Below are 26,025 nucleotides of genomic sequence, written 5' to 3'. Positions count from 1 at the left end.
CAGTAGTGGTGTACTGTGTACATGTTTCAAGATCCAGCACTCACATGCCGGCATCACTTTCCTTTCCTTTTTTTTTTCCTTTGGTCCCTATTGAGTAGTAACGGACGCATTACAAGCCATTGCCTCTACGGAAAACTAGCATATATATATATATATATATATATATATATATATATATATAACTGGAAAATATTCTCTCTAGGACACTATTTTCCATCCATGGATTCCACTTTCAAGTAGTATCATTTCTTCACCACCATTAGAAATAATGGTGGTGGGGGCTCTTCTCATTCCGATTGATGGTTAACAGATGCCGAAGCTGACCCATCTTTTACTGTAAGCAGTTCTACCACTGACCCAGATCTTGTATACACCTATAAAGGTTATCACATATATTGATACTTATGGTCTATTGGCCTCGTGAGACATCACTTTCTGTTTGATAGAATGCGCCTATGGCGGTATGCATTGGATGGTCTTGATTGATTCTCTATTTTTTCCTATATTTGTTAGTGGTGAAATTAAATATGCACCTTCGATGGTGCTTGTGAATTAAGGTACCAATTCTGACGTATGGGATGAGACCTTTTTGGCCTTACATGACTGAAACAGTAGTGGTCTCTGCACATGCATTCATTTCATGGAAGGAATGATTTAAACTTGTATATTGTGTGAAGAATGAATTAGGTAATTTGCTTATGCTCTTCATTTTGCAGTGGAAAATAGAGGGTAATTAATTATGTATTTAGGAAGGAAACAACTTTGTGGTTTAATTCCAAATACATATACATACAAGGTCCCGCCTTAGTTTTTCTTGAAAACAGTACTAAAAATAAACACAAGTCGACTAATTCAGCAACCGGCAGGACAATGAAAAGCACCCATCTAAGGATGTTGTTATGAACACTAACAAGAACTGAAATCCTAACGACCAATTCTTCCTTGTTTTAGAAATGTTCATCAACGGTGACAGCAATTGAAGTAGTTCAACCTAACTAGTAGCTGGTGCTGAAGGGCTTATAAGTCTTGAGATCAAGAACAACTCCAGCTATTGAGCCGGCAGCGGCGGCTATGGTGATGATGAGGCAGGCAACGCTAAGTATTTGAAGGCAAAGCCATTTTGTGCTCCACTTTGGGATCTTCTTCTGCGCTATATACATCTCCACAGGGAAATAAACTGTGAGAGGCCAAAATCCCAAAGCCCCAAGAAGTCCAACCACGTCGTTAAAGAACGGTAGAAGCATTGATATCACAGTGGTTGTGATCACAAAAAGTGTCCTCCAAACCAACCGGAAGAGGTTGAGTCTGAACGGGCGGAAACCGGGGACCGGGACCATGATTTCCTTGGTGATAAATTCACTATCCGGGAATCTTTTTGCTGCGTATTTCTCGATGAAGGCGAAAAGAGGTTGGCAATAAACTTGGTATGCGCCAACAAGGTGGATTACAATTGCAGCATTTGCTATGTCAAGCAGCCAAAAAGGGTTGTAGAACCCAAAACCAGTGAGGAGGTTTCCAGGCGAGTTGTCTCCAAAAGCAGCATAACCCATGCACCCACAAAGCATGTAGAAGAGGGTTGTGACTGAAACGCTGATTAGAGTGGCCTTCTTCATTGTCTTGGACTCTGATGGTGGGGATTTCACCGTGTCCTGTTTTACACCATATTAGTTAGTTCAGTATATATATAACTCCCTTGTTTTTCATAACCGGGGTATCCGGGACCGTCAAGCACTCTCTCTAAAATATACCTGAATTTCAATAAGGATCATGGAGTAAGAGTATGCAAAAGCTATGTCCCCGAGTGCTTGGAAGCTCCTCCATATCTTTTGGGTTTGAGTCACAGCGCCAAGAGATGCATCGCCAATGCTTATACCAGTCAGACTTCCTCTGATCTTTCCATTTTCTGGAAAATGAGCAAGCAAAGAAGAAAACCCAAGTCAGCCTTACTACAACCAATTTCAGTTCTCCAAAACAAGTCAAGATTTAGAAAAAAAAAAATCTGGGTATATTGACCTGCTACTTTAGTGATACCAAGTGCAAGACCAATTGTTGAATAAGTGAAGGACATCACAGCTGCAACAATGGAGAGCCACCACAGCTGATCAAAGTCGGGAATTTGAGAGAAAACTATTTGAATGATGCCAAACGCAATCATGTAAGGATTGCTGCTCATGTGACATGGATCTTTGTCGTGGCTGCTGTGGAAGCAATTAGACCTTTTGATTGCCCTGTTTGATCAAAACCCAAAAGACCCATTAGCCACCCCCCAAAGAGTTCGAAACACCGAATTCTATCAATTTAAGATTTCAAACTTACATCATGCTTATGGCTGATGCAATTGTGTAACCAATAGCAACTCCAAAAAGGTTCAGGTACTGAACAAGCCCACATATTTTGACCTTTCCTCCACCTAGAAGAATAAAAAGATATTGAGATACAAAAAACTTTTAAGAAAAATCAACCGCCTTTTCAATTTGATTGGAACGGTCAAAATATATCAAAAGTTACCTAGGTTGGATTGAACAGCATCCATGTAAGTATAGTTTCTCTTGCCGGTGACAGAGTCGCCGGAACGGTAGCAGGCGGAGAGGAGTGTGGAAGTGTAGTATGTCACAAAGGAGAACAAGAACATGACAGCAGGACCAGCCACCCATCCCAGCTGAGCAATCGCCCAAGCCAATGCCAGCACCCCAGACCCAATCACAGCCGTTATTATGTGAGCACTTGCCGTATAAACCGTCCCTGGAAAAAAAAAAAAACAGGGTTGGTAACAAAAACATTCAGCAACAAACGACTTTTGGTTTGGTTTTTCTATATGCTAAAATTTACCAGTTCGCTTGAGACGGCCATCGTCGTCGAAGCACTTGGAGCCGGTTTGTGGGTGGCTGTCGCCGGAAACGTCGAAAACTTGGTGGTGCGGAAGCTGGTTCCTTGCGGCAGCGTTGTCACCCATCTTACCAACAAAAGTAATTAAGCCTTTTTTTGGTGAGAGATAGATACAAAAGAAGCTCCAACGTCTTGTTTTAAGTAAACTTAAATGCAAAATCTGTGAAAGCAAGAAATGGGTGTTTTTGTTCGATGGAGCTAAGCCTTGTTATGGTTTTTTTAACTCTCACAGGCAGCAACTGACAGCGAGATTCAGAGCTTTTGACACGCCTCTCAAGAGTCACAGAAACCCAAAGAGATTCAGAGCTTTTGAGAAGATGAGTGGAAGAGAGGCTTTTGCTTGTGTCTCAGACACTGATCTCTTGCAGTCTGCAGCTGCTGAGGAGTGAATTGATTTTGGGAGCGGTCGTGGGGTATATATAGCTGCCGTGAGGGGATGAAAATGGTGGTACAGACCCCCCACGTGGTCTAAAAGACCCACTGAGTGCGCATGTGTCGACGACCGACTCCCGTACTATTTTCTTCTTTCCGTGTTCCTAAAACACACTACCCCCACCACCAGGCCTCACCTCCTCTGACTCAAACAATCTTCTTCAATTTCTCCTCTTTTTTCCTCATTCTTATGAGAATATGTAAGGACCCACCATACTCGCTCGATCAGGCGACAGTGAAAATCAAAAATTTATTTCTTACTTAAATTATACGACAGTCGTATAATAATTTACTAAATAATATTAATTTCATTTCTAAGTCATAACTGCACCACGTAGGCACTGGTCTGGTTTTGAATACAGAAATAATGGTAAAGGATATTCTCTACGCCTCATGGAAGTAGGCGGTTAAATATTGTACTTTAAATGCACTTTATTGTTTTTCTTTTCTTTGACCACAAAGCATAAATGCTATTTGTAAAGTAGGCAAGGACCAGGATATAATATATTTTTCTCCTAGGGAAATGATTTAATGAGAGGGGTAGAGTTTTTGGGATACACGAGAATTTTATAGGAAATATGAATTTGTCGTATGGGTTGGAGGAAATTTGTGTGGATAATATTTACTATATGATCAACTACTAATAAATAATTGGAAATTAGGTACGATGGAACAAAAATTGAAGTTAATATTATAAAAGGGATTTGGCTTCCATGCTGTGAATAAAAGTACCGCACATTTGCGGTTAAAAAAATTAAGGGTTTAAATTCGTTTAAGGCTAGCTTCAAAGGATAGATAAAAGTTTCACCGTTTGCCTTACATGTTAGCCTCTTTTATTCCAAGACGTAGTTTGCCTTAAATGAATCTGAACCTTCAATTTTTTTAATTGCATACGAGCACTACTTTTATTTACCGCATAGAAGCCAAATTCTATACCAAGTAGTTAGATTTTGATATAATTAATGTTAATAAATGACCCTTAATTTTTTTTTTCCTAATTAGCAAAACTTTTTCTTTGACAACTAGAACAACCAAAAAAAAAAAAAAAAAAAAAGATTAAAATTAAAAGAGTTTTTGTTTGCTAGCAATGCATATAGTGTTGTAATAAGTAGGTTGAATACAAAGGGGGAACCTTGCGTTAAAAGTGAGAGATTCCTTAACCATCTTTACCATGGCTTCACATCATCAACTGGACTCTTTTGATTTTTGGTTTTGAGAGGTTGTACTTTTGTTTTCATTCGATAGTTCTTTCTTTTCCCTTTGCTTAAGAGCAATGAAGTTGTCTTTCTTTCGCATAAATCTTTATGCTTCAACCTATCATAACAAAACCTTTCACTAGACCGATCCTTATTTTGAAATTGACTGCCGTAAACGAATTATTGGAGATTTTCTACAGAGTTTTTTTTTTACTGTCCAAATTTAGCTTCTCTCTCTTTTTCTAATGGAAAACTTGAAATTAAATTTGAACCGTTAAAAAAAAGGATAGAAAATCTCCTATAATTTTTTTATAGCACTTAAGCCAAATCCATGGATTTGAGTCAGCCAAAAGTTAGCCTAAGATAAATGTTACCCTAGATGTAGCCAAAAGTTGGTGGTTTTTTTTTTTTTTTTAGGGGGTAAGTAAAAGTTGGTGGTTAAGAAGTAAGAACCATGACATATTGTTGGCCTCATACCTAGCGATTGACCTCTTTGTAATGCAATCTATTGTGTAGAAACATTAATTTCACACAATTATATACAAGGAAAATACCTTAAAATGCTATAAAATTGATGAAAGAAATAGAGCAAATCTTACCTTCATTTTCACCCTTCTTTCCCGATGCTTATTTGTTTTCAAAAACTCTCCTTAATTGTATAAATATAAGGAGTATAACCCACAAGAAGTACCCTATATATTAGAGGATATAGAGAGGGAGGTTGCTTAGTTGTGCTTCTCTTGTATCAATCCATGCCTTATATATAGAGTACAGGTACACTCATAGCTACTAAAAACAATACTTTAATATCCCACTTTTGAATAAATAAATAAAATAAAAAATAAAAAAAATGTCACGTGTGTGGCTTCTCGACCATCGTTTTTTGAAGGGGAATATGGTTCCTTTCATTATTCATTCCTATATGCAGAGTGACAGAGAGGGTATAAGCCATTGAGAGGAGATCAATTAAATCAGTCAAAAATGTCTCTTTTGTATATATCTTGGCATTAGAATAATCTAAGGCATGGGAGAGAGGGATATAGCAAGCATTTCATTGTCTTCCATCACTATACTACTATCAGAAATTATTGCCATTGATAGGTGGGCAAGTGGTATCTTATTCTCATCCCAACGACTGAGGAAAGAAAGGTTATTAGACAAAGAAATTGAACTTCAATCTTTACAGAGTATCTATCTAGCTATCAATTAAGTTCCAATTTTTATCTTTCTTTTTCTTTTCTTTTTTCCACTGAAAATATTGGAAACCCTAGATTCTCTCTCTTTTTTTTTTTCTTTTTTTTTTTCTTTTTTTTTAAAATAATAATAATAATTTTTCCCTTTGGCAATATGTAGGATTCCACAAGAAAAATAAATGTTTTTGACAAGAGCTAATCCAAAAGTTAGTGGACACTGTTATACCAGCCCAATGGACTGAGATTGTAGTATGTAGCATTATTTTTTTATTTTTTATTTTTTAAATAATGATTGATCTAAAGACGAATCGACATTACATTGATGCCCAATTTGATGAGGATAAGATGATGGTGTAGTATGCAACATTTTTTTTTTTTTTTAACCAAGACTGATGTGGTGGGATTGTGGTGGCATGAGGCTGTAGTATGTAGCATTACTCATTTGTTAAAAGTTTTTTTTTAAAAAAATAAATAAATAAATAAATAAAGGAGTAAAGGTATATACCCTACCATTATGTCATGTCACTCCCAATTCACCATTGAATTTTTTTATTTTTTTTTTTAACAATGGCAGATTGACAGTGTCATATCATCCTATAATAAGATAGTGATGAAATAATAGTGTGGTATATAATATTACTCTCTTCTTAAAAAATAAAAATAAAACATTTTGGAAAAAGCATTTTCCAAACTAATCATATTATTGTGACATTTAAGAAGAGTTTGAGCTTATGAGGAAAAAAAAAAAATGATGCCGTTGCCAAAAGGCCCGTACAATATTCTAAGTCTGAAGTATATGTAATCCCTACGCATGAAAGAGCCCAAAATATGTAGGGTGCCACAATTGAGAATTAAAAGAAATGCTTTTAGGCTGGAAATCTCAGCACACTTGAAGAATATCCACAAAATTATATACCCGAATATCAAGTATAATTAAAGTATAGGGGTTCCTGAAATGCAAAATTGGATCTTCTAAAAAGGGTTCCAAGTTTGTCAATATCATAAATCCAATCCCAAACTTTTCAATACATTCGACAAAGACCCACCCTTCTCACCAAGAGAGCATGGTCTTCTTTTGTTAATGGCAAACCTATCTTCCAGAATAGCAGGATGCCTCATTATTGCCCCACTGGGGGACGTTTAATTAATTGATCCCAGTGGCAGTGGGAGATTAAATTAAGTAATGTGGGGAATAATTATTATTTCAAGAATATATGTGGTGAAATTAGGTACCAACACGTGTGGGTTTTTAATTTCTGGATAATTATATATCTTCGATTTTGCACCACTAAAAACCCATTAAACATTTTAGTGTGAGACCATTCTTAGATATATAAATAATATTTTATATTTTAATATCAAAGTAATGATGTCTTATATATAACTAGTTGATCTTGATCATCTTAACGTTGAACATAACCAGAGGTTCTCGATATTTCCAGCCATATATTTACAGAAATTGATAGAAGAATTAAATTAAATTAAATTACCAGATTAATGGGTGAAATTTAATTAACCTTTAACCATGCATGCACCTCGATCACTAAGTGGTAGGTGGTAGCTAGGATTCTTTAGGTAAAATTCAAAGTAATTAAACAACTGGAAGCCAATTTCAAAAAGGGATTCAATAATTAATTTATTAATTAGAATCTCTAATCAAAATGAGTTTGGTTGGAGATCAATCCTCGATCCCGTGAAAAATAAACGGTAGAGATGAGATAATTGGCGGATAACTCCAGATATTTTTTCACTCGGGGAAAAATGTATTACTCAATTATATATAAATATGAATTACTGTAAAAAAAAAATTATAAATATGAATTTGAGAATAATATCCATCCACAGAACAACACGTAGGATTTGTGCTAAACTTAGGTAATAATTGAAGTTGATAGAAACGACAATATCAGTATAAAAATATTCAGTAAGAAACAAATGATTTAGTTGTCTGGAGAAGCATCTTGCTAATTTGGAGTCCCAAGAACAAGAATCGCGGTGTTATATATATATATATATATATGCCTAATTAAATCTTGTGTGGTTCATAATTTGAGACAACATATGTCAATCAAGTAGACACGTACAGGTACAGCCAAGTTGTTAGGCCAAACTTAACATTCAATGTTTTGGAAGTATTTATTTGTTATATGTACTTTAATCTTCAGATTCCGGGCTGAGTTGTTCACTTTTTCTGATTAATCGGAATTATAAATACAACAGTTTCTTTTGTTTTTGTTTTATTTTTTTGTTTTTCAGCACATATGTCAATTTATTGAGAAATAAATGCATCTCTCTCATTATTTAAAACTATATAGCCATTCATGTCAAAGGTGGCATGGAAGAACCGTTTTTCTTTTCTGTTCTTTTTTTAAGAAAAAAACTTTGTATTATATTAGTCTCTTGGCAAGCGCCTCAGAAACTGTTTTTTTTTTTTTTTTTAATATGTCCGTATAAAAGAGGGAAGGAGGATTCGAACTAATAACCTCTGCTTCATTAAACGTCTCAGAAACTGTTGAGCATGGAGAGAATGCGTGAAACATATAAATTTGATTCCATTTGTTAATAATTTTTAGATTTTTTTTTTTTTTTTAAAAAAAAAAGGTGTTTTAATGTAGGATAAAGATAACGATAATTATGTACACTTTTATATACGCCACATATCACATTTAAGGAATGATTCAATCATTTTAGAACAAGTATTGCTAAGAATATATACTACAATTTTTACTAGAAATTCCTTACAAACTTACATGACAATCACTTACTATTAGGGGCATAACTAGGATTTTAAGTTTGGGATGATAAAAAATAAAAAAGATTTATTAGGGGTAAAACAAAAAATTTTCAGGGGTATATCTTAACAAAAACAAAAAACATAGGGGGAGGGGGGAAATCTTTTTTTTTTTTGGGGGGGGGGGGGGGGGGGGGGGGAGGCATGGTTCTTATCATATCAACTACTAAAATGCAAACTACCACGTGACACTCATTTTCTTAAAATATAAAGTGCCGTATAAATTTGTAAGAAAGCTACAGAATACTAAACATTTTTCTTTCTTTTAGAATGAGTGTATGAGAGTCGTTAGAGTATTTACAAACCTTTCATAATCCTTACTAGAAGCATGCATGAAGTAAGTGGAATTAGAAGAGGTTAATTTTATTTAAGCTGACTCACAATCAATTAAAGCAAGAGACACTAGAATAAAAACCAAATCATTATTGCGTCTTAACCTAAAATTATAATTATGATTAAAAACAATGAAATTGTTGGCACAAAGACCTACAATAACATCAAGACTGTTTTTTAGGGAGAAGTTCTACAAGAAAAGGAAATGACTGAAAGGGTTTACTGATAGGATTCAATGAAGCCACTCTGACGCCCAAGTTATTCGGTGAAACCACTCTGACACTCAAATTATCAAAGGTAGGGTGAAAGACTATTTTGTCAGAGTTTAGCTGAAGGTCAGATTGCATATATGTGAGATTCACCTGGACTCTTTATATAGGTTAATGCCCTTGTAGGGTTTGAGAGACTCCTACCAAGATTTTGTTACCTTACATGGAGATTATTTCCCTCAATCTATTAGTAGGGCCAGCATGGCGTAGGTGTTCGGTTAGTTGAGGTAGCGGAAGGAGAATCATTTGCTTGGTGACATCTTTTGGGTGAGGGTGCACTCAGATCCTGATGGCTGGCTAGGTTTATGGACTAACGAATTGAACTTAAGTCGTCAGACCCTTGATGGCCTGTGACCCTTTTCACCGCTAGGGGTCAACTGAGCTTTCCGGTGAATAGGCCCTCCTTAATTAATAAAAATAAAATAACTTAAATGTGTTGTAGAATTCACACTCTAGTACGTATATAATTCAAGCTCTTTTTAAAATCCAAACCTAACAACACCAAAAAAAAAAAAAAAAAAAAATCTTGCACAGGGTTATCTACTTTAGTCTCGACCTCAATTATGTATGCTTTACCGTTTTTAAAGCTAAAATAGCTTTCATTTATATTCTCATATATATCCCGTATGGGTTTACTTCGGTTTCAGTCCAGGTGTACAATTAATTATGGGAGTTGGTGAGAAAGAAGAACATCAAAAGGTTCTCAAAAATTGTGTTATAAGAGTGATGAACTTAGGTTAAGATATCGCTTTTGAGTGAAAAAATCCAACCATTTTTTTTTTTTTCAAAACTAAGAAAAAAAAAAAGTCAGGAATATAATGGGCGATTAAACTAACATCTGCTTAACCAATGCCAGGAAGAGCCTAGACGGTGAAAACTGCAGGCACTCTCTCTTGCCCAGTTGAGACATATATAGCCTAAACCACTCCATCAAAACATTAGTACATGGGACCCAAAATAATTTACATTAATAGATATGAAGATTTCAATATCAAGAGTCAAACACATGCCTTAATGTTTACCTAATAACACGAAATTGTCTTGAAGCCATTGATTCACGACCCTTAATGATAATCAGACCAACCTTGGAACAGTCAAAAGGTATTCCATGAACAGCTGCAATGTTTGAATAATCGATTTTTTTAAGAGATTAGAGAGTGATCTCTTTCTCTATCTCAAAAAGCAGAATCAGAATAAGTAGTGCTTGTCCCCCTCTGATCTCCCTTTTGATCTCTTCTATTGCACCAGCAAATGAAACGCGTCAAATACAAACACTTGCAGTACTTGTAGAAAAAGGTTCTAAGCTGATAACCCCACACCCATTTTAGAATCTCTAGGAAGGTCACCTCTCTACACTATAACTTAACTAGTTGCTCCCCTATATACGTATGCCTTTTGAAAGTTCTCAAAGTGGCGTGGAGGAAATATCTCCACCAACACCTTTCAACCTTTTTTAACTTCCTAAGAAATACTTATCCAATGCTCGGCAATTTCTCATGTCCACTCATTAACAATCTTATCGAGTTCGACTTCGGGTGACCCATACTACTAATGACATTTGTCTATAGTAACCATCATTCAAACATGGTTGCACCGGTTTCAAAACAATTGTTGGATCTAAAGCCAAACATAAACAATAAACATATTTTGATCATAGGGTCAAACTCATATAGTAGTTAAGCTCATGACATTATACCACAGGTACCAGTGTTTGGGGGCGTTACACCATGATGTGTCTTAATTCAAAATGATTTAAGTCGTGATTTAATATGGTAACAAAATCAATTAAACGTTCTAAGTTCGAAATTTGTCTCTATCATTCACTTCCCTTTTCAATTAAATATTTTATGTGTTTGGCTTTACTAATTAAAGAGGAGCTTGAATCACACGTGACGGGAAGCATTAGAATGAATTAAACGAACTTAAGTTTTGAAATAAGTAGCGATTTAATGTGTGTATAATATATATTCATTATTCAAAAACATCAATGCTTATATTTCCTAGGAGCACAACAATGCAATGATAATTTTTTACAGATTATCCCACATTGCTCAAGTGTTAGAGAATATGTGGCACAAACAAAAAGGCTTATTTGTATAAACTAATGACTAAAATCTCTCCACACTTGAGCAATATGGGACAAGCCCACATATTCTCTAACACTAATAAGCCAATGAATAGAATTAAGAAGTTGACAGAAGGATTTCAAATTACAAGCTCAAAGAGCTAAGAGATAATGTTCATCCTCTTCTCAATGTAGCAGCACAGGAGCATAAATTCTAGCCTTTATTTCACAATTTTACATATATTCTATGCTTAATTTTATCTGAAAAGGATAATAATGTACATACATATCCACTTGTTCTATATACACGTACATCTCTTTCCCTTTCGTATCCAGCATATTTATCAATGTGTCAGTGCATTTATGTAACATCCACAATTGACATGTTTATTCTTATACCAATCTACAAATCTTAGAATTAATGGAAGTCATTATTCAGATGATCATATATATATATATATATATATATATATATAGAGAGAGAGAGAGAGAGAGAGAGAGAGAGAGAGCTGTGTGATCAGGGTAGATTTGTGTTTGACACAAATTGTTGTTTTCTTTTGACTTAGATTCACTGATGCCGTCAAACGCGACTAAGACGGAACTACTCCTTTCTTAATGGATGAATATTTTGGCATAGCTTCTATATATATATAAACCCTAGGAGAACCAGAAGAAGAAGAAGAAGAAGAAGGGCTGTTTTTTCAAGGTTTCGTGTACAGGAGGGAACACTATTCTTCTCAAGTAGGGCACCAAATTCAACAACAAAAAACTTTGCTTAAAATATAATGAAACAAAGAAATTTTTAGAGGTCACGTGTACGTAAACCCAATTAAAATTCGAGACGAAAGAAATTGATACGATAATAAGATAAAATAAAATAAAGGACAATTATATATATGTCAAGTGTTGTTGTCGATCGATGGTGCATTATTGGAGATCGATCACTTGGTAAGACATTGTTGTCTACGCTTTGAAGAAGACTAGCTAGTTACAACACTGACTGGCAAGTTGTAGCCTGAGAGAAGGGCCCATTTGGCTCTATTATTATTTCATTCCCTCAAATTGAGACCTTCGTTACCCCATTTCTGTTGACTTTGAGGCAAAAAGTGCCTTTCTTTCGTCATCTTAGACGACCTTGGTGATGTAAATCTATTAATATTGTATAGATGATTTGAATGAAAATTAGTTTAAAGTCAAATTTTTAGCCTGAAAACTTCGAATATTGTGTCCGAAACATCTACACATGTAATAATTATGGGACGAAAAAAAGAGTGGGATGAACCATTAAAAGAATCTTCATCTTTGAAGTAAAATAATGCAACGTAGGCTCAATAATGTAATTGACGAGGAAATAAATGGGAAAATTAATTCATGGGGTTTGAAGTTGTACGGACTATCGAATTCATTGATCTTTTGAGGTAAAAAAAATATTTTGAAGAACCATGGGATAAGTAGTTAGTCCAAAATAGTCTTTGCATTTTAGCTGCTTCAAGTAAATTGTGTTGAGAAATGTTAGTGCCCTTTTTTCTTTTTTTTTTTAATCGTAATACTTTCATTTGTAACGTCATTCAATAGTATGTTTTTACTGCCACGTCAAAGAATAAACACTTCAAAATATGTAAAACTCATAGGGACATTCATCAAAATCAATCAACGTCTGATACATGGCATGACCGATGATTCACTCATACTGTCATTATAGGATTACAATTTTACCCTTAAACAAAGGCGACCGGTACAACTACCCTTCACCAGATGAGGGGCAGGGTGGTACTAAGGGATTACCAACCGTCCTTCTATCAAGGCTGCTAGCTCCTTATGAAGGGAGGTAGCCTGTAGCCCCCGTTAAGGGCTGCCCCTCACGGCACTCAATGGTTCTCTCGTCCGGTGAGAAATGGCCTCCCTTTAACAGATGAAGGGCGGTCCTCATAGAAACAACCTATTTTTTTCTAATTTATTTTTATTTTTTATTTAAAAGATGAAACCCTAATTTTATAATAGTAGTATGAGTGAATTACCAGTCATGTCACTTGCAATTGTTGATTGGTTGTGACGTGGATCCACGTGTTCATTCAACGGTTCACATAAAACGATTAGACAATACTGACTATTTTGGACAGAGCACTTACCCCATGAATCTTCGAGATGTGTTTGATACCCAATAGATGAGTTTCAAAATTAATAATTTTCCCATAACAATAACTCATTTTTTTCTTAAAAAAAGAAAGAAAGAAAGGGGGAAGATAATATTAAAAACACACACACATAAAAGAGTGGAAAGTGATATTTTGATTTTGCATTTGAGAATGGACTATATTTATTGGAATCTTAGCAAATCAATCTTGATTTTTAAGAAAAGCAATGTAAAAAGAATAATAATTGATGATGAATTTTGTAGTGGCAAAGCATTCATGGTGCGCAGTTTGTTTAAAATCGTAGGGCTAGAAGATGTTAACTCAAAGTTTATTTTATTTTAAGCTAATACAATTAAGTCAGCCCTCGATTGGCTTTAAAGGTCTTAGTTGCAACATAATTATATGATTGTATATAGACATTTATATATGTTCGGTAGGAAATTAAAGGCATCATATGGAATGAGAATCCGACAAGATAGAGATCTAGGGAGTAGATTTTTTCTTTTTTCTTCCTACATTTTTTTTTTTAATTTTTTTTTTTTTGTTTACTACTTTGAGTAATTTATGAAAGAGAAATGAGTGGATGAGACTGAATCTCAAGTACTCTACCTTTAAAGAAATACTCTTAACTCCTACGGTTGCTTAAAATACTTAATAATTAAACCATCATGATTCATCTTAACCCCAATTAAGCTTAAAATACTTAATAAACCATCATCTTAACTCCTACGGTTGCTTAAAATACTTAATAAACCATCATCTTAACCCCAATTAAGCTTTAATATTTGATTATACAAGAGGTTAATTAAGAGAGGCCATTTTTAAAAGAAAAAGAAGAAGAAAAAAAAATGTCATATTTGGAAGTATATATTCAACTGTATGCATGTGGCCGTAACGTACACTTTTATATCATAATTTGGAGTACTTATCTAGAACCCTAAAACATTCATTTTGAAAACAGGAGTATTACACTTCTCTTGTGCTTCTATTCTTGTTTCTAAAAAAAACTTATTTTACTTTTTTTAAAAAAAAAAAAAAAAATGAGAAAACAATATTCACGTGGGATCAAGATAATACAAAGAAAACCACAGGAAAAACCGTAGTATTTCTCTTTTGAAAATATTTAAGGTCTATCTCAGAATTCCATAGGGTGCAAAAATAATAATAATAATAATGAAAAATAAAAAATCTGAATTAGTGTAAATATCCCAAAAACTTAAGCAACTGGAGTTGATAATTTATGAAATACTTACTTTCTTTATTATTTCATCAATTATGAATTATCAAGTTAATAATACCAAAAGTTATTGTTGGGGTAATTCCTCTTATGTGGAGACCAACCCACGCGGACAAGCTAACAAAAGGTAGAAACCCTTTGTATGCTATATAAAAGAAAAGCGCAATGCGCGTATGTGGACAAGAAAGGAAAATAAAATAAAATGATTGTTGGAATTATCCGAACTAGTAGTCAGTTTATAAGTGTGAAAAAAAACTCTTACCTCCTAAGCTAGTTTTGGGGTTGAAAGAAACCGAAAGAAACCAAAAATCACTTAACACTGATATCAGAGCCCAGTTCAAGCAACAACTCTCGGCCCCACTCTCCACGGGAGAAACAATTATATTACTTGAAAAATTATCCTAAACAGAAACAAATGATCAGTAACTAAACTCGTGATTTATTTTGCCAATTATTATACTCCAAAAACAGTAACCATGCTCAGTGATACACATAATTAAACTAGAACCAAAAAAAAAAACACAATCGTAGGGCAGTGAGAACGGGATAATTTGATCGAGGTGGAGGTCGCGATCGAACCGCCCAAATTTTTCGTCCTCAATGGACGATAAATAAGCAGTGTCAATTATCTTTTCGCAGCCTTAGGACCCACACAGGACCACATGGGCTGCGCCGGTCAACTATGGCAGTCTATCGTAATTGGCGCATTTTTTCCGCATCTCATTAGGAATAGGGACACCTCTCAAGTCTCACCGCCTCGATGGCGACTTTTTTGTTCTTTTGTATTTTTTGTTTTTTGTAATATTAGGAGTAGGCTACGGCGTCGTTTTTCTTTTTTATTATAGTTTTTTCGTTACCGACTCGGTTGAAAAAATGGGTCTGTGTGGTTGACTATTTTAGGGGGACTAGTCGGAATTCCGTGTGCTCTTGCGACTCGGGTTTGACTGACGCAAACGCGGCGAACCGGCCCGGTTGGGTGGGGGCAGAGAGTGGAGGTTGGAGTTGGACCACCTCTCTTGTCATGGACTCATGGGTCATAACCACCATGCATGTGTCTCACACACGGTTGGGTCAATAAATGTGAGGTGTATGTTTTGGCTTGCTGCCTTCCTCATAAGTTTCCCATATTGTATTCAGCGCTATACTTCCCATGTTGTCTATGGCGTGTAAACATATTATAATAGGGCAGAAAAATACAAGTTTTTTTTTTGATAGTATGTGAGAGGTACGTGGTTTTTTAATATAATTTTTTTAATGCTATTCTAGGGCTCAATTATTTCACCATGAGAGAATTCAAGCAAGGCACATCTGCAGGCTCAGGGAATTTTTATAAGACCCAGTAAATACCCACCTAAAAATAAGGCTCACGCCTCATGTCAAGCTCAACTAGTATTTAACTCGAGTATAACCCAAAAGACTCTAAAAAGCTCTATATGCGTGTATATAAGGCGTAAGGTATACATTTTCAGTATTCGACAGATTATCACTAATACTCTCTTTTAATTTGAGAGCTTTCTTTCGCCCCTATTGATTTAGATATCGAAGTCCTTCCGATCCTCTAGGATTGGCGGGCTTCTATCGTCTTTTACCTCTTTTGCGTATAGAATTCCTTCCTGTAAGGAAATCTAAAGTCGCTTTTGTTAATTCGTTCACCAACAACTCTTAAAAATAATATGTACTTGACAATTTTATAAGTTCTCCGTGGTGTATAATATGATATATCCTTTCATTTCTATGATTGGAGGAATATTGGGATTATGGGCTACTTAATGTGATAAAAGACTGGACAGGGTTATCTGACACCTACAGGTTCTATCACATCTTTTAGGGGATTGGGAATTTGGCAAATTTGATATGGTTGGCATCATAAGGTATTTCATTTGTGTATGGGTCCCATGCATACTCACATGACAATCTACCTGTTGCAAATTTGACGTTTGAGGATGGATATTTAGCCATGTAATTTGAGCATTTTCTGACAATGATTTCAGGTAATATGCAGAAAAGCTGATATATAGTGCTCAGCTCAAATCAAATTAATATTCTAAGCACACTACCAAACCGTGTAAATTCTTTTTTCTTTTTCTTTTTTTAAATTTTTCTTTTTACTTCTCACCAAATCAGTCTCCTTAATACCCAACAGTAAGAAACTAGAATGTCCAATTCCTAGACTATTTTTTTTTGTTTTCTTTTCACAAATTCTGTGTAGAAAGCTGAACTAACACCTTTTCAAGATATTTTTGTTTGCCCTGTAAGTACTTTACAGGCGTAAGCTTGAGAGCTTTGGGCTTCAATGGTGGGTGCATTGTTTGCACTGTAAGTACTTTACAGGCGTAAGCTTGCGAGCTTGAGCTTCAATGGTGGGTGCAGGTCCGTATCCATTATTTCACGAGCCTACCTCAATAGAATCCAGCCAATATGCAGAATCACCTACCAAAAAGTTGGAGAAAGTTTCTTTGCCTAACTGATGGAGATGACACCACTTCAAAGCATTCAAGAACTTCCACCACTTCAAAACCATCTTGTTGGTTAGCTTGTCACCAATCCAGATTTTTTTGGTGTAAGCCACAAGTGGTGGTATTCTCAAACCATCATGCCCTAAGCTTTTTTTTTTTTTTTTTTTTTTGAAGAAAAAAAATATTATTATTATTATTATTATTTTTATGATTGTAGTCCTCAAGAGCTTGCATACAACTGCTATAGGACTACTATACAACTGGGATGACATGACATGAAAAATCATGCCCAAATCTTTTAGTGTAGGCTACAAGTGTTGATTCAAATATTGATTTTCAATGTCACATCATCCAATTGTATGATAGTCGTATAATAATCTGCTAAACAATATTACTCTTTTCTTTATTGTCTACCGGTTGATGGGCTCAAAGATGGTAGAAACCCCTTTTGTGCATATCTAAGGCATAGATAGCCTAATTAAAGAGAAATAACACTGTTAAGGAGAAAGTAAATTCACATGTTCAGTTTTTGACACTTCCTGTACCAACAGCTTAAAAATCATGTAAATATTTCAATGAATGCCGAAATGAATATGATTGCATAAGAAGGCTAAAGAAACTAACATCTCCTCAGCATAAATTAGCCAGTGAAGGCACAGATGCAGTGAACTCCAACCGTGTAAACCAGACAAAGAGCCTTCTGATAATGTACCCGCCTAATCTGCCAAAACTCATCTTCCATCATTGTCATGTCATCAGTTTGAAGGTCTGTAACAGCACATAACAAATCTTCCAACAATGTTCTTAATGGGAAGGGGTCCCCTGTTCATCAATTAAGACATGAATGGGTTAAATAATAACACAAAATTAAGGAGGAAAAAAAAAAAACATAATTTATCCAAAATGAGTATTGATGGGAAAAAAAAAATGTAGTGATTCACCAGCTCAGCATCCAAGAAAGGACTCCCCATGGAGAAGGACATTGTCCTTTCGAGCATTGTAAGATCAAATGCCCCTATAAAGGGAGTTTATTCTAGAACACCTGGCACATCCTAGGAAATATCAGCACCTACACCTACCCTCCCCAGGCACAACCCCGACGGATAAGAATCAAGAATGATTATCTGTCCGAATTGCTAGCAATTAAAACAAGTAATGTAAGAGACCTTATATGAGACTTATCGGCCCAAACAAATTTTGGGCTGCCCAGCTATTTACTGGGCTAGTGGGTCTCATATGAAATCTCTCATATTATATGTCTAAATTGCTACAATCAAGCCAACCCCAACAACCCGATCCCCCCCACCCCCCACCCCCCCCCCCCCCCCCCCCCAAATTTTTCCCTGCACCAATAGAAGGAAAGAAAGGAAAAAGAATTGAAGAATGGGCACTTGTATACTAACCAAACGTGGGAATCATAACTGTTGTTCCTGTTGTCACCCAAGACATAAACATGACCTTGAGGCACATACTGCAAAACCCAAAATAGGTAAAATTAGCTATGAAGCAACTAATGTGGATCATAAGCCCAATTGAGGATAACAACAAAAAAAACCAGCAGACCAAGCATAGCATGCACCATCTGAAGCCCACATCGAACCCAGTAGCCGGATCCCTTATCTTTTTCGCTTTTTTGTCTTTCTTAATTTTTCGGCTACTAATGTCAACAACATGTGTTCCAACCCCATAATACTGTTTAAGACCACAAACTATTCATAGGCCAACGTACAAAAAAAAAAAAAAAATTGGAAACTACTTTAGATTCTATTTAAGCAGCAGGATGGACATTAGTTATATCATATCTTTGCGTTAATAGTTGCAAAGTTAATTCTTTTGCCCATTGGAGGCCCATTGGTCCTATGGGCTACACAGTTGAGAAAGGCCTCTCACTTCCCTTACCACTACCCCCTTTCCCCATTTCTCCCCTGATGTAGGGAGGATTCAATTTTGTCCCTCGTATGACAAAAATAGACTTTACTAGCTGAGCTAACTAACATCCAAGTTAGATTTGTTTTCTCTTTGAACCACAACCCTTATAATGAACATATTAATCTTGTTGTCACACGACAGATTAACAATAATACACTTTCAAATAATTTTCAGATATCATCATCTTTTTAATTTCATTAAAACTATCCATATTAATATATAAAATAATTGTATTTAAATTGCACTAAACTTTCTTTTAATCAACTACTTGCCCCCCTCCATGATTGATTACTAGTTCTGCTGGAAAGACTGCAAGTAAAATAGAAGCACAAAGTAATAACAGACAGGGACCATACAGTTAAAATTGATTTGTATGTTGGGCGCTCTGCTATAAAATCTTCCTTTTGAGCAGTTCCATTGACGTAGAGCCATCCATGATCGACCTGCAAGTCGTTGGGAACCCAGACATGAGTATTGCTTACTTATATTTTGAAGGATATGTAAAAGATGATGACCATCATCCAACTGACTAGTCAGCAATGCACAATGTCTACACATAAAGCAATCCGTTACACCTGTAAAGAGTGAGAAAAAGGTATTTTTGGTTTTCAAAATTAACTAAGTAACCAAATCTAGATTACCACATAACTACTTAAGTGTAAGCATGCAAGGACTCGCTTTTGTAACAATTCAAGCATAATGTGCATGAAGAGGGTCTAAGAAGCCATTCCACCTGAACCAAATCTCCTGCTTTTGCAACAATTCTCTTAATGAAAACTCCTTGCTCTGTATCTCCTGGTTGCTGTGGACAAACCAAGACTATAATAAGACTTCACTAAAAGATAACCACAAAGCACAGGCATGTAGCAATTTTTGTACCATAATTACAGACCTGTGTTGGATCTTGGAATGTCACAATATCATGTATAGCAGGACTTCTAATATAATATGAGGCCTGAAGAAGTAATAGGTGACCATAATGTGGTCAAAGTTAGAACTGATGAAGATTAATTGTGATGGAAAAACTGAAAATAATCACCCATATGATCATTAATATCATTCAATATCATAATATATAGCAACTGCTAGTTAAAAAATAAAAAAGAAAAAAACAATAAATGATGATTATTGATTATAGATCAATTGAACAAACATGTGATTTTTTTAAACCTAAATTTTGCTTATACCAAAGTAAATTGGTGTTTTAATTGACATGTTGTTGCGCCCTTAAATCTTTTTGATCACTTACATTAATCTACAATCAGTTGCACTGGGTTCGCATTTGGTTCTTAAAGTTTTCTTTATATCACAGCAAACTAATTGTTCTGCTTCAAGCATTCTTGTCCTCATTAACACTTCTTCCCAATTACAAAGGTGCATCTTGAAAATAGTCAAATAATATATGAACTAGTTAAATGAAAAAGAATAGATTCATTCAGGAAATATATCTTCTTCTATTCCATGCTTTTTTCCCCTTTGTTTAACTTAGACATTCTAAAATTGTTTCCCCGGCATGTAGTATCTCTTTGAAAATTTGATCTTTTATTGTTTCTCACTAATTGCATCTTTCAGGAGTTGAGAACTAGGAGTATGATACATGGCATGCTTTAATGCTTTGAGGTCTGCAACATGTGTGCCACTATACATTTACAAGAGAGATGACAGAATGCAGCAGAATTGGTTAAATAATCTCACATTGATTCCGTTTCTCTTATGGTTAAGTAATTATTCATATAAGTATGTCTTAATGGGTATCCATTACCACCACCTACTGAATTTCCAGCTTCTGTTTAGATAAGAGCTGCAAGTATATAACTACTGACCATTCCAGCAAAACCTTTTTTGTCTGCTTTTACAACAGATAATGCTTCAAATTTCTTTGATAACCTGAAATCGAAAAATCCGCAAGATATACAACCAGGAGAGGAAAAAATTTTAAAAATATATATTTTTTCCTCAGAGACACAAGGAGCCAGCGATCAACCAAGAATGAGGACCTCAAAAGGAATCCTTGTAGTCCTAGACCACAGAAGACAAAAATTCTAAGCGAAAACCCTTATAAGATTAAATTTGATGTATGATAGATAAGAATATCTTGTCAAACTACCAATTATCCTAAAACTTTAGCCAAGCAAATCTAAGCAAAACCCCCACTCACTATTTGATATAAATAATGAATTATCATATAGTCAACTGACTATAGAGTCCTAACACAAGGTCTTTGGAATAGTTCATTTTTCCAAAGATGAGATATTCAATTGCCAACCTTTTATTCAAAGCTTTACCAAAAACCAAAGATGAAACTTTATAGATGGTAGCTGCTTTCAATATCACCCAAAGTTGACAAACACCAGAACTCTAGCAAGTCATTCAACCATAAAAAGACTCTACTTGAAAGTTCTAAACGTCAAAGGATTGTGAAACTATTTCTCTGAATCTGTTGGGCTTAATTTGGATTCATATAACAATTCCATCGACTACTTGACCAACACCCCTAAATTAATAGTAAAAAAAAAGGAGAGAGAGATCTCACAAACTTTGCAATATCCTATTGTAAGGGACCAGACTACCCCATCAAGAGAAATTTGCATATATGCACTGGTGTTCAAAGTACACCATACCCCATTTATGATGGTAATTGTATCCTTATTCTTCAATCTAACAAATAGAGATATGTTATAAAATAAACTTCTTTGTCCTTGCAACATGAACATAAAAATTATACAAAAAGTTCGTTCATTTTTATCTTGGTTTTCTTTTTATTTATCTTAAATTGGAGCTGAACCTTCTAGTCAAATAGGTGACCCCACTGTGTTTCCACAAATCGGTACTTATGACAAATCTAGAAAGAAAAAATATAACCCTGCTTCCCACCAAAAAAGTCACAAAAATGAAGTTTCTCCGAGGCTAGATAGAAAAGCAAGCTGACAAGTAAAGAAGCAAAAGTTCAATTTCAGTGGGGAATATTTTTCATGCCTGTTTTAGGAAGGAGTAACTAAACTGTTGGCAATCTGAGGATCAAGTCCAAGACAGGATTTTAGTCCATCCAACCATAAGGGAGGAAATTCCTTGCATTGTTAGGCATTTTGCTCAGAATGAAAAATGTCCAATCACGTGCTACTCAAAGTCATTCAGTTCACAGTATGCATTATTCAGTCCCAAGGAAAGAAAATTACAAGGTGTATCAATAGACAAACTCATACTCACAAAATTAGGCAATCATAAGTAATTTCTCGGTCCTTCAAATTAAGTGTAGGTAAGTCAATACCGAAAACAAAGTCTGCTAGCATTCTAGTCTTGTTAAATTGAAACTATAATCTATGTGTTATGCATGTTAAAAGTCATTTTCAGGGGTGAAGCAACACAAACGTCATTCCTTCATATCAGAAATATCCAGAGAGTTCATATTTCAACTTTGATTCTACATGGGCATATTGAAGAATGATCATAAACTCCCATGAGATGCGTTCATTTGTACACTCAAAAAGTGTCACCATCAAGTTTGCAGGGCAAGCAAGCTTGTCATTTATAAAATTTGTGGACTCGTTGAAAGTTTGCCCCTTTTACAGCAATCAGCATTACATATAATTCAGCCATATCATGATAATTTTAGGTACAGTGAGCCATATATTGAAAACTAAAGAAGAATCTTAGCCCTTTTGCTGCACCATACTGCATTAGTAACCTTGACATAAAGGGGAACTCTTTTAAAGTAACTCAAGCAATATCGCTCAAAATTTCCAGTTACACTAATTTGAGGGTACAAATGTAATCTGAGTATATCCGCTTCTAGTGAGTCACTGTCGAATTTGGACCCGATCAAAATTTTACAGGTATGGAAAATATATATATATATATATATATATATATATATATATATATATATATTAAATGGCTACAAGTTGAGGTATCTAACTGAACTAGGTAGTCATCAACTAAATCTGATGAGGAACACCTGACAAGGTCAACAAAGGTAATGCAAATTAGCAAGAGAAGTTTTGTGCCAAGCATGATGCACTCCAAGTTTGGTTAAATAAGCTAAAATTGTAAAAGAAGTTCAGATTTCAATATGGCCCATGGAAGTGGAATAACCTAGCACTGGTGATGAAGTATACACAAATCACTACAATCTTGCAGAGCACAAGTTCTAATAGATATGGTTAGTTTTGGATTAGCTTGTCAGTGAGAAATCCTGTCTTGCTTCCAAGATGCTAGTGGCTATATAGATAATGATGATAGATGATTCTGATGATGGTGGAGATAGTGTTAGTCACAAAAGCGGTGCTGCATTGGCAGTTGCTGCCTAAAAAAGGAAAGCATAACAAAGAAATAACAATATAGATTCGACATCATTTGCGGTAGTTGCTAGTAGCGTGGTGCGTCCACTACCACAAAGGGGAATCACTTGCAAGATTAGGCATTCCCTCACACTGAAAGAAGCATGTAAATGATGATGTTTGCATGAAAATACACAAAGAAAAATCAGCATCCAACATAACGACATTTAAAATCTACTCCTTGTTTTCATTGTGCTTCATTGTACACAACCTGTGAAACAACATGAAGTATTTCATTTCTTGTATTCCTCAAGTAGGATAATTAATCTCCTACTGCCACCAAAGTTCGATTACCTCACAGAGTCACAGGGAAATTGAACTACAACGTTTAAATGTAGAATTGCAAAATCATTCATCAAAGTTCTAAAGCTATGATCGTTATAGTGTATGGCCATCCACCTTAACAAATATCATAGAAGACAATGCAAATCACTAATTTCTTCCATTCATGCAGAAGCAAAACCTCCCAAAACGTTTGTACTAATAGTCATTATAAATAAATCAACTCAGAAGCAACACAGTCAAAAGCTTTACTTTACCTTTTCGACAATGATCCTGTCACCAACACGAAGAGTTGGGTACATGGAAGACGAGGGTATGTGCCGTATCTCCGAAAGCATAGACCATAAAAGCACCACCACCAAAAGCCTCATGAACCCCTCCAGCCCCGGCCATCGGAGAAACCCCCAGCTCTGGCACGGCATCCACCGGAGCGAAGAGTAGGTGATAAGTAACTCGTACAATGCAGAAGGCCTCAAGAAACTCATTGCAAGAATTTGAGGGAACAAACAAAGAATATGATTATGACCCACAAGATGAGAGAGAATTTAAATAACTAAAACAGAACAAAGACAGGCGGAGAGATTGAAATGTAGGTTTCAGCTTTTAAGGGGTTTGAATTGGCTGGTTAGAATTCGGATTCTGTGAAGCCAGTCATTATACAAGATGAAGATCTTTAGTGGGATCAGTGAACTGAAAAGAGTGACATTATGGGAGGTGAATAAACAACGCCGTTTGAATCCAGCGACCAGGAGCTTCAACTTGGAAATCAAAACGAAGTAGGAAATGGGTTCTGATCGGATGAAAAAATTGGAATAGGAGCAGAGAAGTGAGAGCAAAATCTATGTGCTCAAAAGTACTAAATGGGTCTTTCTTGGTTTATAAGAATTGCCATGACAGGCTCTTCTTCAGCTCCATTGCTCTACACAGAGAGAGAGAGAGAGAGAGAGAGAACGGGTTGGTGGAAATGGGAATTTTTTCCGACATTTGACCAGGTCTTCCTTGGTGACTTACTGAGTAAGTTTGCATATATCTTGGGGACGTTCACTGGGCCAAGTCCTTTACAACTACACCACATTCCTCGTTAAACTAAACCACGATCTATTTTACTATTTACTTTTTTTTTTTTTCAAAAAAAAAAAATTGATATTAAAATATTTTCACTTTTAAATCACATCATTTACTTTTTATATCACATTATTTATTTTTTATTATTATTTAAATAAAAAAATTATTACAAAACAAAATTTTACACTTTTCTCGATATCACTTTTTTAATTTCCTATAAAGTAATACTAAATACCATCTTTTTATTCTCCTAAAATCTTCTAAGAGTTTATATGGTTTTTAAAATCACACTTAAATTTTAGATAGATCACACTTAAATTTTGATCCAATGATGATTTTAAAAATCACATTAACTTTATAAAGATTTTAAGATGATAAAAAGATGGTACCAGCATTACTCTTTCTTACCTCAATTATTATTTTCATTTTTAATTTTTTTAACTATAAACAGTATAGTGTAATGTTGTTTTTGTTTGCCCAAAACCCTCACAGAACCATGGTTTTTCTACGAAAGATCCCAAACTTTATGACTATTTTATGAGTTCAAACTTGAGAATGTACGTATGAGATTAATGTTCATTAGTTTTTTTTATTTTTTAAGTGAGCAGGACGAACCGCAAACAACAACAATAAAAGAGGAAGGTGAGGAGAGGAACTATCAAGGGTGGTGGTTCAATGTCTTAAAAAAAATTTCAAGTAATTAGGGCATATAATAGGATGTGAGTTTGAATATCCGCAATGGAGAATCACTACATATGCCATTAGTATTAGTCACTTTATATTCTCATTAATGCATTAGTGGGGTTAGGTTAGACTATGACTCAGTTGGGCTTAGGAGAACGCTTATGGTTCTCATGATCTAAACCCATCATGTGTGGCTCTCAGCGGATAGGTACTATTATGGTTACGCCCAAATAAGATAGCCACAATTGGTCTTCTCGGCCTACTATTTTTTTTAAAAAAAAGAAAAAAAAAGAAAAAAAAAAAACAACAACAGAGGGCAAAGTAAGTCCTAATACAATCAAACTATGCAAGAAAACATAAATTAAAAGGGAATGCATCACATAAATGATGCAGCCCTATGGATTTTTTGCACGAACACCAAGAAAATTGGTTGTTAGTTAAGGCGGTTTGACAAGGTGTAATAAAGACCGCACAACCAAGAAGTATGGAAAGGAACACATGTGACGTCTCACATTGCCTAGATGTAGAAAAGATAATGTGTTTATATGAAATATGCTCTCTCTAAGTAGTATGAGGCTTTTTGGGGCAAACCCAATAATAAAACTATGCAAGCTTGGCCCAAATGAACAATATCATATCTTTTAGGGCGAGGTCGTTACATATGGTATTAGAGCCATATTTATTATTTTTTTGGGGTACGTGAAGGCTAGACGGAGGAGCATGAGACATGTTATC

General features: G+C 35.2%; 2 protein-coding genes across 2 annotated transcripts; both read right to left on the bottom strand.

Annotated features, from left to right (window-relative positions):
* Positions 1-744: 744 nt before the first annotated feature.
* On the bottom strand, positions 745-5,228 carry AAP3 (amino acid permease 3). The gene is made up of 7 exons (XM_059597976.2): positions 5,114-5,228; positions 2,830-2,953; positions 2,509-2,742; positions 2,317-2,410; positions 2,014-2,228; positions 1,749-1,903; positions 745-1,649 (listed from the first exon to the last, which is right to left on the bottom strand). Exons 1-7 carry the CDS (start codon positions 5,117-5,119, stop codon positions 996-998), a joined length of 1,482 nt encoding a protein of 493 aa, XP_059453959.1. The 5' UTR covers positions 5,120-5,228; the 3' UTR covers positions 745-995.
* Positions 5,229-17,658: 12,430 nt separating this feature from the next.
* On the bottom strand, positions 17,659-24,587 carry LOC132183620 (chloroplast processing peptidase). Its single transcript, XM_059596979.2, has 6 exons — positions 23,799-24,587; positions 19,815-19,877; positions 19,656-19,724; positions 19,279-19,365; positions 18,397-18,464; positions 17,659-17,815 (listed from the first exon to the last, which is right to left on the bottom strand). The coding sequence occupies exons 1-6, from the start codon at positions 24,024-24,026 to the stop codon at positions 17,749-17,751; spliced, it is 582 nt and encodes a 193-aa protein (XP_059452962.1). The 5' UTR covers positions 24,027-24,587; the 3' UTR covers positions 17,659-17,748.
* Positions 24,588-26,025: the final 1,438 nt, after the last annotated feature.

The sequence above is a fragment of the Corylus avellana genome, chromosome 7 (genome assembly GCF_965113065.1).
Source record: "Corylus avellana chromosome 7, dhCorAvel1.hap1.2, whole genome shotgun sequence".
In the NCBI taxonomy this organism is placed as follows: Eukaryota; Viridiplantae; Streptophyta; class Magnoliopsida; order Fagales; family Betulaceae; genus Corylus; species Corylus avellana.
This window is presented reverse-complemented; position numbering and strand designations above follow the sequence as displayed.

What these genes read in the sequence shown, in the direction of transcription:
- AAP3 (XM_059597976.2), bottom strand. An exon ending in TGCTGTTCAATCCAACCTAG is followed by an intron (nt 2,411 to 2,508) that starts GTAACTTTTGAT and finishes TTATTCTTCTAG; the next exon opens with GTGGAGGAAAGGTCAAAATA. An exon ending in TGGTATCACTAAAGTAGCAG is followed by an intron (nt 1,904 to 2,013) that starts GTCAATATACCC and finishes CTCATTTTCCAG; the next exon opens with AAAATGGAAAGATCAGAGGA.
- LOC132183620 (XM_059596979.2), bottom strand. Translation starts at nt 24,026, where the DNA reads ATGAGTTTCTTGAGGCCTTCTGCATTGTACGAGTTACTTATCACCTAC. An exon ending in CATTCCAAGATCCAACACAG is followed by an intron (nt 19,725 to 19,814) that starts GTCTGTAATTAT and finishes GTTTGTCCACAG; the next exon opens with CAACCAGGAGATACAGAGCA. An exon ending in AAGCAGGAGATTTGGTTCAG is followed by an intron (nt 19,366 to 19,655) that starts GTGGAATGGCTT and finishes AACGACTTGCAG; the next exon opens with GTCGATCATGGATGGCTCTA.